The following is a 15355-nucleotide window of genomic DNA, read 5'->3' on the forward strand; positions in this document are numbered from 1 at the left end:
TATATATATATATACCAATTTATATTAAATTGTATGATCATGGATATTGATAGAAGGTCGGCTTTAAGCTTCTCTCCCAGTAACATCGAGTGCGGATTCGGTAGCGAACATTTTTCTAATAACAGTATAACATGGAAAGAAAAATATGAACAGACAAAAGAATTGTTGAGGAGTTATAATTTATTTTCAGATCATTTAATAAATTATAGCATCGATTTTTATTTTAACAAGTTAGGATTTAACAAGTTTCATTTTGAAGAGACAAGTCCAGAGTTGATCAGTAAAGTTGTTGTATGTATTATAACGGCTAAGATTAATGAGCAGTATTCTAGTGATAAATATTTTCCTACGTTTGAAGAGACTCATGACAATGTGATATTTATAATAACTAGAGTATTTGCTGATGATAATAAAACAAGATTAAATTATAAGATGGAGAAAAAAATCGAAGAGAAATATTTCAATTTTTCTGATATGTCAAAAGATTGTTATAGATTAAAAAGTTTTAGATCAGTACATTCTGTATTTGATAAAGAGCATACGTATCAAGAGCCTTTAAGAACATACATTTTAGAGTTACCAACATACAATGATGATATAATAAAAGAGAATGAAACTGATTTAAAAAAATTAATGGATGTTAATTTTTATAATTACATTAAAGGTACAAGAAGTGAACAGATATATTATGAATTGAATAAAGCTGTATTATATGATTTAACTGGTCAGTTCTTACAAACACATTATTATGAAACATCATCAAGTACTTTTACATTAACAATAGCTGTTAAAAGAAGTAATGTGATATCTTCTATATTTTCTTTAATAGGTGATTGTTTAAATATGCATAGATGTTTTTCTTATTCTAAATATGTAGAACCTTTAAAAAATGGTGTGCTGTTAATAATTTTAAATGTAAAAGTTATTATGAATGAACATGAACAAGCAAAGCAGAAATTAGATTTAAAAGATAAAATATATAAAGTTGTAAAATCATTGAAAACATTATGTTTATTTAATGATTCAAGGTTTATTCAATTATCTGTAAAGAGAACATTTACAGCAGAAGAATCAGCATATCTTTTTATGATGATTAAGTTTATAACCTTTTTTTCGACGAACACATTATCTAGTTATAAAAATGTAGAGCATGCATTAAATCTAAGGAATTTTAATAACAATATGATGGATTCTAGTACTGGTTCATCATCAACATCTCCATCATCTGTTCTTAATGATTTTTATATTATAAAAGAAAAGTTGAAGAGTTCAAAATATACAAAAGAAGAAATATTAAGATGTGCTCAGAGTAATGTTAGAACTATAAAGATGTTGTTTTCAAATTTTGAGAAAAAATTGAATCATCAAAGAAATAAATCAACTGAGATGATATATGATGAGAGTATTATGAAGAATTCAAGTGATATGTTAAAAGAGTATTATTCAAATAATAATATGAATGATGGTCATCATGGTACTTTATCATCTCTAGCTTCTTCTACATCTTCTGCTGTTTCTTTAAATTCATTTTTATCAGGATCATGTGACTCTCCCAATTATTATTATCATCATAATAAAGATAGTAAAGATATCATTGATGAAATAGAAGATAACCATGATAAAAAAATATTACAATATTTTTATATGTTTGAAAAATATGCCTTAAAAACAAATTTTTTTTTAACGCACAAAATAAGTTTAGCTGTAGCTTTTGATGGTGCCTTATTAAAAGATTCTATATATGAAGCACAACCATATTCTATTATTATGATATTGGGTTTGCATTTTATTGGATTTCATATAAGATTTAGTAAGATATCTAGAGGAGGTGTTCGTATTGTTATATCTAACAATGTCAATTCTTATATGCATAATTCAGATAATTTATTTGATGAGGCATATAATCTTGCATACACTCAGAATTTTAAGAATAAGGATATACCCGAAGGTGGAAGTAAAGGAATCATTTTATTAGATGCAGATGTATGTAATGTTGCTAATACAAAATATATTAAAAATTTATCTTTCTATTCTTATGTGAATTCTATATTGGATTTATTGATAAATGAAGATTTAAATGAAGAAAGTGCATCATCTATATCAGTTCATTCTACTAAAGATGTAATAAACAACACAACAACTTCTTTTGACAATGTTGTAAGGTTGAAGGAAAATATGGTAGGAAGAGAAGTAGAACATCTTAATATGACTATGTCATATGGCACAAATAATACTAATCTTTCTAATATGTATGATACATACAATTTGAATAATTCTGTGAATAATAAAAGTGTGAGTAATTCAAGTAGTAATATTAATATGCATGAACAAAAGGCAGATGAGTTAGACAAAAACAGAGAGAATGGAAATAATAAAAGAAATGACAAAAATGAAGAAAATGGAAAAAGGGATGATAATATGATGAATGGTAATTATAATTATGTCAATGGAACAACCGAAGATGCTGTACAGAAAATTATGAGTTCGAAATGTAAGTTGGAAGGAAATAATACAAATAATAATACAAATAATAATACAAATGATAATACAAATAGTAATAATAGTAATAGTAATAATAATAACAATAATAATAATAGTAATAATATTATTCGAACTGAAGAAAGATACAATTCCTCAGGATGTGTATTAAATAATGTGAAGAAGAGTAGAAAAATGATATTACAAGAAAAAATGAATGAAGAAGAAGATTTAATATTTTTAGGTCCCGATGAAAATACAGGTTCTGATCAATTAATGGATTGGGCTTGTATAATTGCAAAAAAAAGAAGATATCCTTATTGGAAGACATTTTCAACTGGAAAATTAAGAAAGAATGGAGGTGTTCCTCATGACATGTATGGTATGACAACACTAGGTATAGAAACTTATATATCAAAATTATGTGAAAAATTAAATATTAAAGAAGAAAGTATTAGTAGATCTGTTGTTGGAGGTCCAGATGGTGATTTAGGAAGTAATGCTATTTTACAATCTAAAACTAAAATTATATCTATTATTGATGGATCAGGTGTTTTATATGATAAAGAAGGATTAAATAAAGAAGAATTAATAAGATTAGCAAAAAAAAGAAATAATAAAGATAAAAGTAAAGCTATAACATGTTGTACATTATATAATGAAAAATATTTTTCAAAAGATGGTTTTAAAATATCTATTGAAGATCATAATGTAGATATTTTAGGAACTAAAGTTAGAAGTGGTTTAGATTTTAGAAATACATTTTTCTTGAACCCATTAAACAAATGTGAATTATTTAATCCATGTGGTGGTAGACCACATTCTATTAATATATTTAATGTACATAATATAATCAAAAATGGAGAATGTATATATAAATATATTGTAGAAGGAGCTAATGTATTTATATCAGATGATGCAAGAAATATATTAGAAAGTAAAAATGTAATATTGTTTAAAGATGCAGCTACAAATAAAGGTGGTGTTATATCAAGTAGTTTAGAAGTTTTAGCTGGTCTTGTATTGGATGATAAGCAATATATTGATTATATGTGTTCACCTGATAGTGATATTCTTCAAGTGGATGAAAATGAAATTAATTTTGTTCATCAGAATCAGAGAATGAATCATTCTTTATCATTTAAAAGGGGATCTATGGAAAATTTAGAGGACGATGATGAAAAAAATAAAAATATCAAAACATGTGTAGAAAATAAGGATGTTCACAATGATAATAACAATGATATTCACAATGATATTCACAATGATATTCACAATAATATTAAGATCAATAATATGATGGATCATGACGTTTCTGAGTTTTATAAAGCTTATGTAAAAGAAATACAAAAAAAAATCACACATTATTGTGAGTTAGAATTTGAATCATTATGGAAAGAAACCAGAAGAACCAAAACACCTATATCTAAAGCAATTAATATCTTATCAAATAAAATTAGTGAACTTAAAAAAGATATACTCTCATCTGATACATTATGTAGAGATTATAAATTATTAAAAAAAGTATTAGAAGATGTTATACCACCAACGTTATTAAACATTGTAACATTTGAGCAAATTTTAGAGAGGGTACCTTATGTATATATAAAATCTCTTTTCGCTTCTTCATTAGCATCAAATTATTATTATTCACAGCAGTTTTTGAATGACTTATCAGCATTTAATTTTTTTGAATACATAAGGAAATTACAGAGCGAAAGTGCATAAAAAATAAAAAATAAAAAAAAAAAAAAAAAAAATAATAAAAAATAATAAATTAGGAAGATTATATTGTAGTACACCAAAATGGTGATCATATATATAATATATATATATATGTATATATTTATTCATTTATATAATGTATTAATTTTTTTTATATATTATATTTTTATCCTTGGATTTTAATTAAGAACATATATATTTTATTAGTGTTTTAGGCCTCACAGCTAGCTAACTATTTTCTTACTCTTAAGACAAAGTACACTATATTGTGAATAAAAATTTATAAGAACAATTATAATTCTACTTCATGTGTGTGTATTTTGATTATTACATTTTAATATATAATAATAAATATATGGTATATATGTATATATAATCATATAGATAATTAAAAAAAAAATATATATATATATATATATATATACTCTTTATGTTGTACATATTTCTTTTTTCTTTTATAACTTTTAATTAATATATTGAACTTATGTCGAATTGGTAAAATTAATAAATAAATAAACATACATACATATATATATATATATATATATATATATATATATATATTTAATTATCAACTTGAATAATTTGACTCCTGAATATAGGACTAATATTTCATTTTTACCAACAATTATAATAATACACATAGGTGTATTAAACGTTCATATATAAAAATGTAAATATATATTTATATATTATAGTGTCTATGTTTTTTTTTTTTTTTTTTTTTTTTTATTTATACAACAAAAAGAACTAAAAAATATAAAATAAAAATAAAAAAAAAAAAAAATGGGCACACACATATACATATATATATTATATATATGTATATATTTTTATTCATATATCAAATGAACTTTTTTTCATATTGATATGTTTTCTCATCCAACATATAGACGAATAATATGTAAAACATAAATTTGATATATATACCAACAACGGTCTTATAACAAAAACATAAAAATAAAAAAGTGAATATAACAAAAAAAAAAAAAAATAAAATAAAATAATTGCATATATATATATTATATATATAAATATTTTTTTTTTAAAGAAAAAATATGGGCTTTATTATTTATTATTTATTTCTTATTATTTATTATTTATTTCTTATTATTTATTTTTTATTTTTTTTGTTCATTTCATATTTTAATTGTACTGCCAAATCTCTTGCAGCATTAAATCCATAAATACGTGGCGAGAATCCTCTGGTTTTTCTCTTGTCGTTTTCCATATACATAACTCTCCACAGTCTTCGATTAGTATCATACCTATAAAGAATATAAAGTAAAACAAATGTCAAAATGTTATACACATAAGATATATATGATATATATATTTATATATATATTTATATTTTTTTTTTTTTTTTTATCTTATAATTCTTACCATACACCTGAGACCTTCTCTCCATTTTCGTCGTAGGCACCAGTTTCTACTTTTTCATTTCCTAATTTTATATCAGTCGTTTTTCTAGTTATTTTTACTTTTCTTTTACACTCATTGTTCGTTTTATTCTTATCCATATCTTTATTTGTAATCAAATTATTATCATTATGATCAATAGGAATATTATGATTCATTGTATGATTAATGTTGCGATTTATAGATTGGTTTATATTATGAGTTGTATTATATGTATGATCATCATTGACATATGATTTTAAATTATTATCTACATCATAAAGTTGATTATCTTGTAAATTTATATTTCTTTCTTCTTGTATTAGAGATATTTTTGGTTTTCTTCCTTTTTTCTTCTTAATTTTTATTTCATTGAATATGGAATGATTATCATTTAAACTATTTTCTTGATGATATTCCATATATGTTCTTCTAATATTTGTATTATTATCTTCATAACCTTTTATTTCATCATTGTTGAAAGGTAAAGAAGATGTATTACAAACTTTATTCTCATTCATTGTATGGATATCATTGTGAATTAACATATTTTCATTGTTATATATATTTTGTCTTATGGGAGTGGTAAAAGAAAAATTTACCTTATTATTATTATCATCTCTATTATTATTATTATTATTATTATTACTATTAGTAATATTATTGTTGTGGATGTTTTTATTTTTCTTATTTCTGCTTCTATTAATATTATTGTCATTTATATTGTTATTCATATTGACATTTAGATTATCATTTATATTATCATTTATATTATCATTTATTGTAGCATTTTTCTTTTTCTTTGAATTCTTCATACGTTTCACAGCCACCCCTTCCATATTATCATCTCTACCTTTATATTGATCCTGCATATTACCTCTATAAGACTCACTCATCTTATCATAGTAATAATTATTCATCTGGTTTCTATAATGAAAATAAGAAACTTGATCTTGATCATTTAAATCATAACTCTTATTACTCTCATCGTTGTTTAACGTCATTCGTCTTGTACATTCATTGTTTATATTTGATAAGCATGAAGTTCTTGATCCATCATATTTTATAACATCATTTTTATATGAACTACTACAATTATTATTATTATTATTATTATAATCATTGTAATCATTTTTTTTATTATTTCCAATTATTTGTTGTAGTATCCCATTTTTCCTATTTTCATCGCTACCCATAATATTAAACAAATTATTTTCTTCATTCATATTCATAATAATATTATTGTTCCCCTCGTTTGATACTACAACTACTCGATTATTATTATCATCGTTATTGTGATTAACATTATCATTATTATATATAACATTTTGATAGCTATCACGCGTATGATCACTTCCACTATTATTAATATTATTATTATTTATAATATCCTTATTATTGTTTACATTCTTATCGTTATACAATATAGACATCTCCATTTTCATCACTCCAGTATCATTATCATTCATATATGTTGTCATTCCTCTATGCTTCACATCTTTTGAATTATTCAAATAGCCAACATTCTTTGTATACATATTATTATCATAGATACCTTGCATGTTTTGACTACCAGTAGTACTATTATTAGTTGTATTGTCATGATTTCCAGCATGCATTATTTGATTATTATATTCTTCAATAAACATATCATTCTCCTGAAAATTTTTAGATATATATGTATTTTTATTATTACTAAATTCATTTATTCTATTTTCATCTTGATTTACTATAGAAGATATATTACTTCTATTACAAACAACATCATCATTACCATCATTATCAACAGCAGCAGCAGAAACACTACAACCACCACCACCATTACCATCATTATTATTACATATATTCGTTCCAATCATTTTTTTTATTTTCTTATTACCCTTATTATTATTATTATTATTATTATTAATATATGTTTTATTATTTCCAGTTGTCGTAGTTGTAACCTTTCTCTTTAAAGTACATTTTTCTTTCTCATTCAATATAAATAAAGATGATCCTTTTTTTTTATTCATAAACATATTGTCATCACTTCCACAAATATGTTTATTATTATATTCGTTAGGAAATATATTATTATTCATATTATTAATAATTATATTATTTGTATTATATTTTAAATGCATATTTTTATTTATTGAGTTATTTAAACGAGAATTTTTATCTTTATAAATATTACTACTATGATATCTTCCGTTATTTAAGTTATTAAATTGATCATACAATTTGTTGTTAATAATATCTAACTTGTTTTTATAATCACTATTAGAAGTATTTAAAATATCGGCATTATTTATAATATCAGCATTATTTATTATATCCATATTATTCACACTTTCAACATTATTTATATGATTCTTATTTCCATTCTTTATATTCTGTACAGAATTACCTGTAGATATACTATTATTATGACCTGACATGTTAATGTCATCCTTTGTGTTTGTCATATCACTATTAAAGGATAAACTCTTTTGAAAGGTACTCCTAGAATTTGTAAATATAGTATTAAAACTTGATGCTTTATTTAAACTACTAACACTATTCGTGTTAACATCTTGAAGATGATAATTATTATTATAAATATTGTTCTTAATATAATCACCTTTTTGAATATTACCATTATTATTTATACTATCATATGTAACTCTTTCATGTTCTTGCTTATAATTATTCATTTCAATATTTTCAAAGCATTCTTTATTATTATTATTATTATTATTATTATTATTATCATTATTTTGAATAATATTTATTTTCTTTTTACTATTTCGATCTTTTCTCTTGCTATCACTTTTTTTTTTCTTCTTATCATCATTATTAATATCATTGTGTATTATTTCGTATGTATTATAATTATAGTAGGTACACATATTATTATTAATATTATTATTAATATTATTATTATTAATATTATTAATATTATTATTATTGTTAATGTCAATCTTACTTTCATCATTTGTGAACAATGAAGGCAATATATTAAACCCTGAATTATTACCTGTCAACACATTCGCATCATTTATATTCTTACTATCTTTTCTTTGATATTTTCTTTTATTTTTTTTTCCATTCATTATTCCCTCACTTTTCTTATTCGTCTTCTTTTGGTATTCACTTTTTTTGTCATTCAATAAGTTTATATTATTATCATTTACATTTAAATAATCTACATTGTTATGATTATCATATATAATATTCTGTGACATATTGTGTGTATTCATCATCATATTATTATTATTATTAATATTATTTGTTATATAAAAATCCTGTTGTGTCTCTTTAATAATATTATCATTATTATTAATAATAGATGTGTTTTTTTTTTTTTTTCTTTTTTTCTTTTTTTTATCTTCTTCTTCTTCATTCAACACATTATACAACTGATCATCATAATAATTCATATGAACAGCATTATTATTATCACATCGATCAAAGGTATTATTTCTCAATATATTATTATTATTATGAAGATTATTCATATTGTTTATATTGTTAACATTTTTTATATAACTAAAATTTCCTCTCTCTTCATTATTATTTATAATATTCTTTACATTATATAAAGATTTATCATTATCAGTACTATTATAATTATTTATATTAACGTTGTTATTAAAATTTATATACCTACTCATTTTATTATTCATATTATCATTATTATTATTATTATTAATATTATTATTACAATTGCTTATGGTAGGTATGCAATTTTGATCCTGTCTTACAAACTTATCATCATTCTTTCCTTTTTCGTTTTTTAAATAAAAATTCTTTTGTTCTATGGATATATATTTTTCTCGTGTATCAAAATAATTCGTATTATTATTACAAGAATTTATTATATTATTACCTTCATTATTTATATGTATCTTATTATTATTATTATTATCATTATCATCTTTATCTTGATTATTATTATGATTACAATATTCTTTATAATTGTTGTCATAACAATTATTCCTATCATTATCTTTTTTATTATCACCGTTTGACTTATGTCCCTGATGACTTTCTTTATTATTATTATAATTATTAACATTAATATTGTTATTATTATTGTTATTATTATTATTATTATTATCATCATCATCCCTATATTCATCATCCTTATATTCATCATTATTATCTTCAAATATTTGAAGACTATTACTACTATCATTATTATTCTTACCATCCCCACTTTTTATTTTATCCTTACTTATACCTTTACTATATTTATTATTCTTATTATTCTTATTATTTTTATTACTCTTATTATTATTTTTTCTGGTAAATTTTGTGACATTTAAATTATTCATATTATTCATTTTATCCATATATCCAATCATATTCATGGGATTATAATAATTCTCATCACTTTTAAATCTAACATTATATATATCTTCATTTGTCATCTGTTCATTTGGAATTAAACCAGCTACTGCATTATTTAAAGAAGCTGTTTTACTTTTCATTCCATTAAATGTGTTTACATGTCCTGTTTTATTATATACATCATTTTTAAAATCTTTAGTTGGAACATTCATATGTTGTGTGTTATTCTTTTTATTATACATTCTTATTATAACATTATCCATATTCTTATTTTTTTCTATATTATTTAAATAATTTATATTACCATCTTCATCATTTTTTACAGTATTCTCATTTAATAAAGGATTCAGGCTATTTCTAGAATAATTCATCACATTATTCATATTATGTATATAATTATTCCTATATGTATTACAAACATTAGGAGGTTTATTCTTATAATCATCTTCAGCGTTATAAACTGGATTCACTTGACTACTACTAAAACTTACAACATTGTCATTTTTATTATTATAATTATCATCCATATTTTTTATATTATTATTCATCTTATCGTAGTACATTCCATCATTTTTTATGTTATAAATATTTTCTCTGTTATTAGATTCATTATTCTCTGCAAACATAATCATATTATTATTATTATTATTATTATTGTTGTTACTATTAATATTATTATTATTATTATTAATTTTCATTATAACATTATTTGTACTCGTACCATTAAACATTGATTCATTCTTATTTAAAACATTAGAATTATCATCAGTTTTTGAATTACACATACTCATATGACTATTATCTACTACATTCAACATATTTCTTCTCATCATATTGGTATCCTTATTTATTATATTATTATATCCTTTTTCATTTTCATATAGAAAATTATAATTAGCTAATTGATTTTTTACATTACCAATATTTGTAACACCCCCACTATAAACATAATTATTTTTTATATTATTATTCATATTATCTTTCATGACATCTAACATATTTTCTTCCATATTATTGTTTCTCTTATTATTATTATTATTATTATCAGTGAGCTTATTTTTATTCTTACCCTTATTAACCTTTTTTGATGAATCACGTATCAATCTGTCACAATCTATCAATTCCTTTTTTTTTTCATCATCTAATTCTTTTTTATAATTTTTATTAGTTCCTCCTGTTCGTCTTCCTCTCTTGGATTTTTTCTCATGCTTCAATAACATATTCAAACCCATTTTTAATTTGCTAAAATATATTTTATTTTTAATATATTCTTTTGATGGGCAATTATTATTACTCTCTTCAGTTGTATACACACTCTTACTATTTGAAATGTTACATTGAATCTTATTCAATGAACCACTACCACAAATATTATTATTATTATTATATATATTTATATTATTATTTTTATTACTTACAAATCTCCTCTCCGTTATCGAATTTCTCTTCATTTTATTCTTCTCATTTTTATTTTTATAGAAATTAAAATTCTTAATAGTAAAAGGATAAAATATATCGTTCATATTAAAAAACATTTCATTTTTTTGTAAATAATTATCAATTATTTGTAAAATTTTTAATTTTTCTTCTTCTTTACACGCATCCGATATATTATTTGACTCTTCAACACATTTTTTTATTCCCAATTTTATAGATATCTCTTTATTCATATTCTTTTTACAACCATTTGTAATGTCATCATTATTTTCTATTTCCATATATTCCTTTTCATCCTTTATTATTTTATTTTCTTTTTCATCATCTATTATATTATCATCAATGGTGTCTCCATTATTTTGAATACTCTTTCCTTCATACTCATTATTCATATGAGTTGCATCAGAAGGCTCGCTCAAATTTTTTTCTTTAAAACATAAGGTTGTTGAATTGATATCATTTTCTATATTCTCCACATTTAAATTATCATCATTATTTTTATTATTATTATTATTATAAACATCCTTTTTCATTATATCATTTATATTATTTTCTTTTAATAAAACTTCTTTATTCATAACCTCTTCTGTATCTTCTTTGTTACATAACAATAAACCATTTAATAAATTTCCTTTTACATTCTCCTCATTTAATACAGTTCCTATTTTATCATCTCCATTTCTTTTTTCATCTATTTCTTCTATTATAACTGAGTCATTTTTTCCTTTTATCTCTTCAGGTAATGACAATGAAACCGTGTCACATCCCATAACAGCTAGCTCAACATTCTTATTAACAACATTCATTGGAGAAATATTCTTTACTTTTATATTTATTTTTCCTTCTTTTTTTTTTTTCACATTTTTATCACTATTAGATTTTTTCTTATACATATCTACATATTCATTTGTTTTATCTCCTAATTGTTTTGCATTTTTTTCTCTATTCTCCTTTTTCTTATTAAAAATAAAATTCTCCATAAAATAATAAATTAATTTTATTATGTCTTGTTCAGAATATTCTATAAAATCCTCCTGACCTTGTTCAGGCTGTTCTTCATTAATAAATAAATTGGAACTTTTTTTTAAATTCGAATTTTTTTTGTTATTTCTAGAAGAGACATATTTTGAGAGATTATCATTTTTAAGATAATCATTATAATAACGATTATTATAAGAACGGTTGGTGCATTTCCTTTTTTCATTATATTTTATAAAATTTAATTTATTATTTATATCACAATATTTATTTTTTTTCTTTTTTTTATAATTATATTGACTTTTTAAAATATTGAATGATGATGACGAAGACGACGAAGATGATGATGGTGATACTTCTTGGATTTCCTCCACATTCTCAATAAACTCTTCCTTTTTATAATCTTCAATTGAATTACTTTTAATTTTATTATTTTTATGTACCTTTTTCAAATAAATATTAAAGTAATAATTCTTAAAAGCATATATTAATAAATGAAAATATTTAAAAGGATAACTGTATAGTACCTTGTCTTCATCTATATTGTTTTCAACAACGACGTTAGTTTCAAGGTCTTCCATTATTGATATTTAGGTTTTATCTCATATAAAAAAATAAACATATAAATAAAAATAAATAAAAATATATAAATATATAAATATATATATATATTTATATATATATTTATATATAAACTTTAAAAGATAAAAAAATAAAAATAATTATAATACTAATAAAAATAGAATTATTCACATATGTAGATATTACACAGAAACAAAAAAAAAAAAAAAATATATATATATATATAACATAAAAAAAAAAAAAAAAATTAAATTAAAACATCAAAAAAGAAAGCATATTGCATATAACATATAATGTGTAACATATAACTTACACATTCATGTTTATAATATTTACATTTTGTAGAGGTAAAAAAAAAAAAAAAAAAAAAAAAAAAATGCTTCACTAAAAATTATTGTTAATTCAGAAATTTATTTATGAATACACAATGAAACAAAAAAAAAAAAAGCAAAAGAAAACATAAAAAAAATAAATAAATATATATATACTTATCTACATATAAACAAATAGAGTGAAGAAAACCATAAAACTGGAGCATTTAAATTATTTTAAACATTAGAAATATATATACACATATATGTATACATATTAATATATTCTATAAATTAACATATATGAAGGAAACTTTTATGGAAACTAATAATAAAAAAAAGAAAAAACAATAGAAATAATATATTTATGCATAACATGTGGATATAACATAAATATAAAATAAATAAATTTATATATATATATATATATATCATTTATACATGCTAAAGTACTTATTTCACCTACAGTTAGAAAAAAAAAAAAATTGCTCCTTCTTTTTAGGTCCCTATATTAGGTGTGTATGTATATAAAGAATATGTAAAACATAAACATAAACATATATATAAGATATATATATATATATATATATATATATATATATATATATGCTTTATATTAATATAAGATCATTTTTTTTTTTTTTTTTTTAAAAAAAACTAAACTATGTGTACATATATTTTTTTTTTCTTTCTTTTGTTTAATATGTAAATGTATAAATATATGTTATAAATGTAAACATAAAAAAAAAAAAAAAAATTGTTTACTTCTTGATCTTAGGATAATTATTAGAATGAAAAAATAATATGTATGTAATCATAAATAAATAAATATATATATATAATATATATTATATATATATGTACATAAAAAATAATTAATGTGTAAATATAATATCATGTAAAAAAAATCGTTAAAAATTATATATTACTTTTTTTATATATTTTATTTAAAATATATAATATGTATTGACTAAATAATAATAATATATATATATTATATATATGTGTTATTTAGTTATATATTTTATTTTTTTAGTTAATAAAAATAAAGACGTATAAATATATATGTATATATAAATATAACTTTTTTTATTTATACGTTTATTGTAAATATTACTTATATATATATATATATAATATTTTTATTATGATAATATATAAAATAAGACATATATATAATATATTTTTTTTTAAGATATATTAAATAAGCTTAATTACCATAATTCGATGAACAAAAGGATATCTCAAAAAAAAAAAAATAAAATAAAATAAAATAATAAATATTATATATATATATATATATATATAAAGTAAAATAATATGACTAAAAATAAAAAATAAGGGAAAAAAAAAAATTTTTAAACATACAAAGAGAAATATTTACATACACATTCTTGTATATTTAAAAATTTTTATTATTTCCATTATTACTATATAAAAGACTTGAATGTATCAAAAAAAAAAAAAAAAAAAAAAAAAAAAAAAAAAAAACATATAATAATAAAAAAATAAGTGTATTATAAATAATATTTTACATGTTTAAAATAACCATTCGATTTAATACATATAAATATATATATATATAAAATGTATGTATTTTTTATTTTTATTTTTATTTTTTTTGTGTATTTCGATTTTATTTTTATATATACTAATAATAAATCTAAAACATATTATTATTCAAATATATAAATATTATATTATATATATATATATATGTATGTATGTATGTATTATTCATGTCCAAGAAAAAAATTAAAAAAAAAAAAATTAACATATTAAACGACTCATATATTATATATATATATATATAGTATATATAATAATAAGGCACATATATTTTTATTTTTATGTAACTTAAGAAATATATATGATATCTTTCTAGTAAGTATAATATTTATATACTACAAATATACACATATATTATCATCAAATTATGAACAATATATATAATATATATATATATAAACAAAAAAAATAATATATGAAATATATTAAAGAAAATATATTATTATATATATAATGTCATATCTTGCTCATATTTATTACCACCAAATTTGTATATAACTGAATTAGGTTTTCCTTTCTCTTTTTTTTTTTTTTTTTTTTTTTTTTTTTGTTCTTAA

At 20.5% G+C, this 15355-nt stretch overlaps 2 protein-coding genes across 2 annotated transcripts; one reads left to right on the forward strand and one right to left on the reverse strand.

Annotated features, from left to right (window-relative positions):
* Positions 1-39: 39 nt before the first annotated feature.
* PADL01_0801400 (glutamate dehydrogenase, putative) lies at positions 40-4206 on the forward strand (the record flags this gene model as incomplete). Its single annotated transcript, XM_028681349.1, has 1 exon — positions 40-4206. One exon carries the CDS (start codon positions 40-42, stop codon positions 4204-4206), a length of 4167 nt encoding a protein of 1388 aa, XP_028537735.1.
* Positions 4207-5317: 1111 nt separating this feature from the next.
* PADL01_0801500 (transcription factor with AP2 domain(s)) lies at positions 5318-12917 on the reverse strand (the record flags this gene model as incomplete). Its single annotated transcript, XM_028681350.1, has 2 exons — positions 5318-5471; positions 5590-12917. The coding sequence occupies 2 exons, from the start codon at positions 12915-12917 to the stop codon at positions 5318-5320; spliced, it is 7482 nt and encodes a 2493-aa protein (XP_028537736.1).
* Between the last annotated feature and the right edge of the window lie 2438 nt (positions 12918-15355).

Source organism: Plasmodium sp. gorilla clade G2 (genome assembly GCF_900097015.1).
Source record: "Plasmodium sp. gorilla clade G2 genome assembly, chromosome: 8".
NCBI classification, from domain to species: domain Eukaryota; phylum Apicomplexa; class Aconoidasida; order Haemosporida; family Plasmodiidae; genus Plasmodium; species Plasmodium adleri (nom. inval.).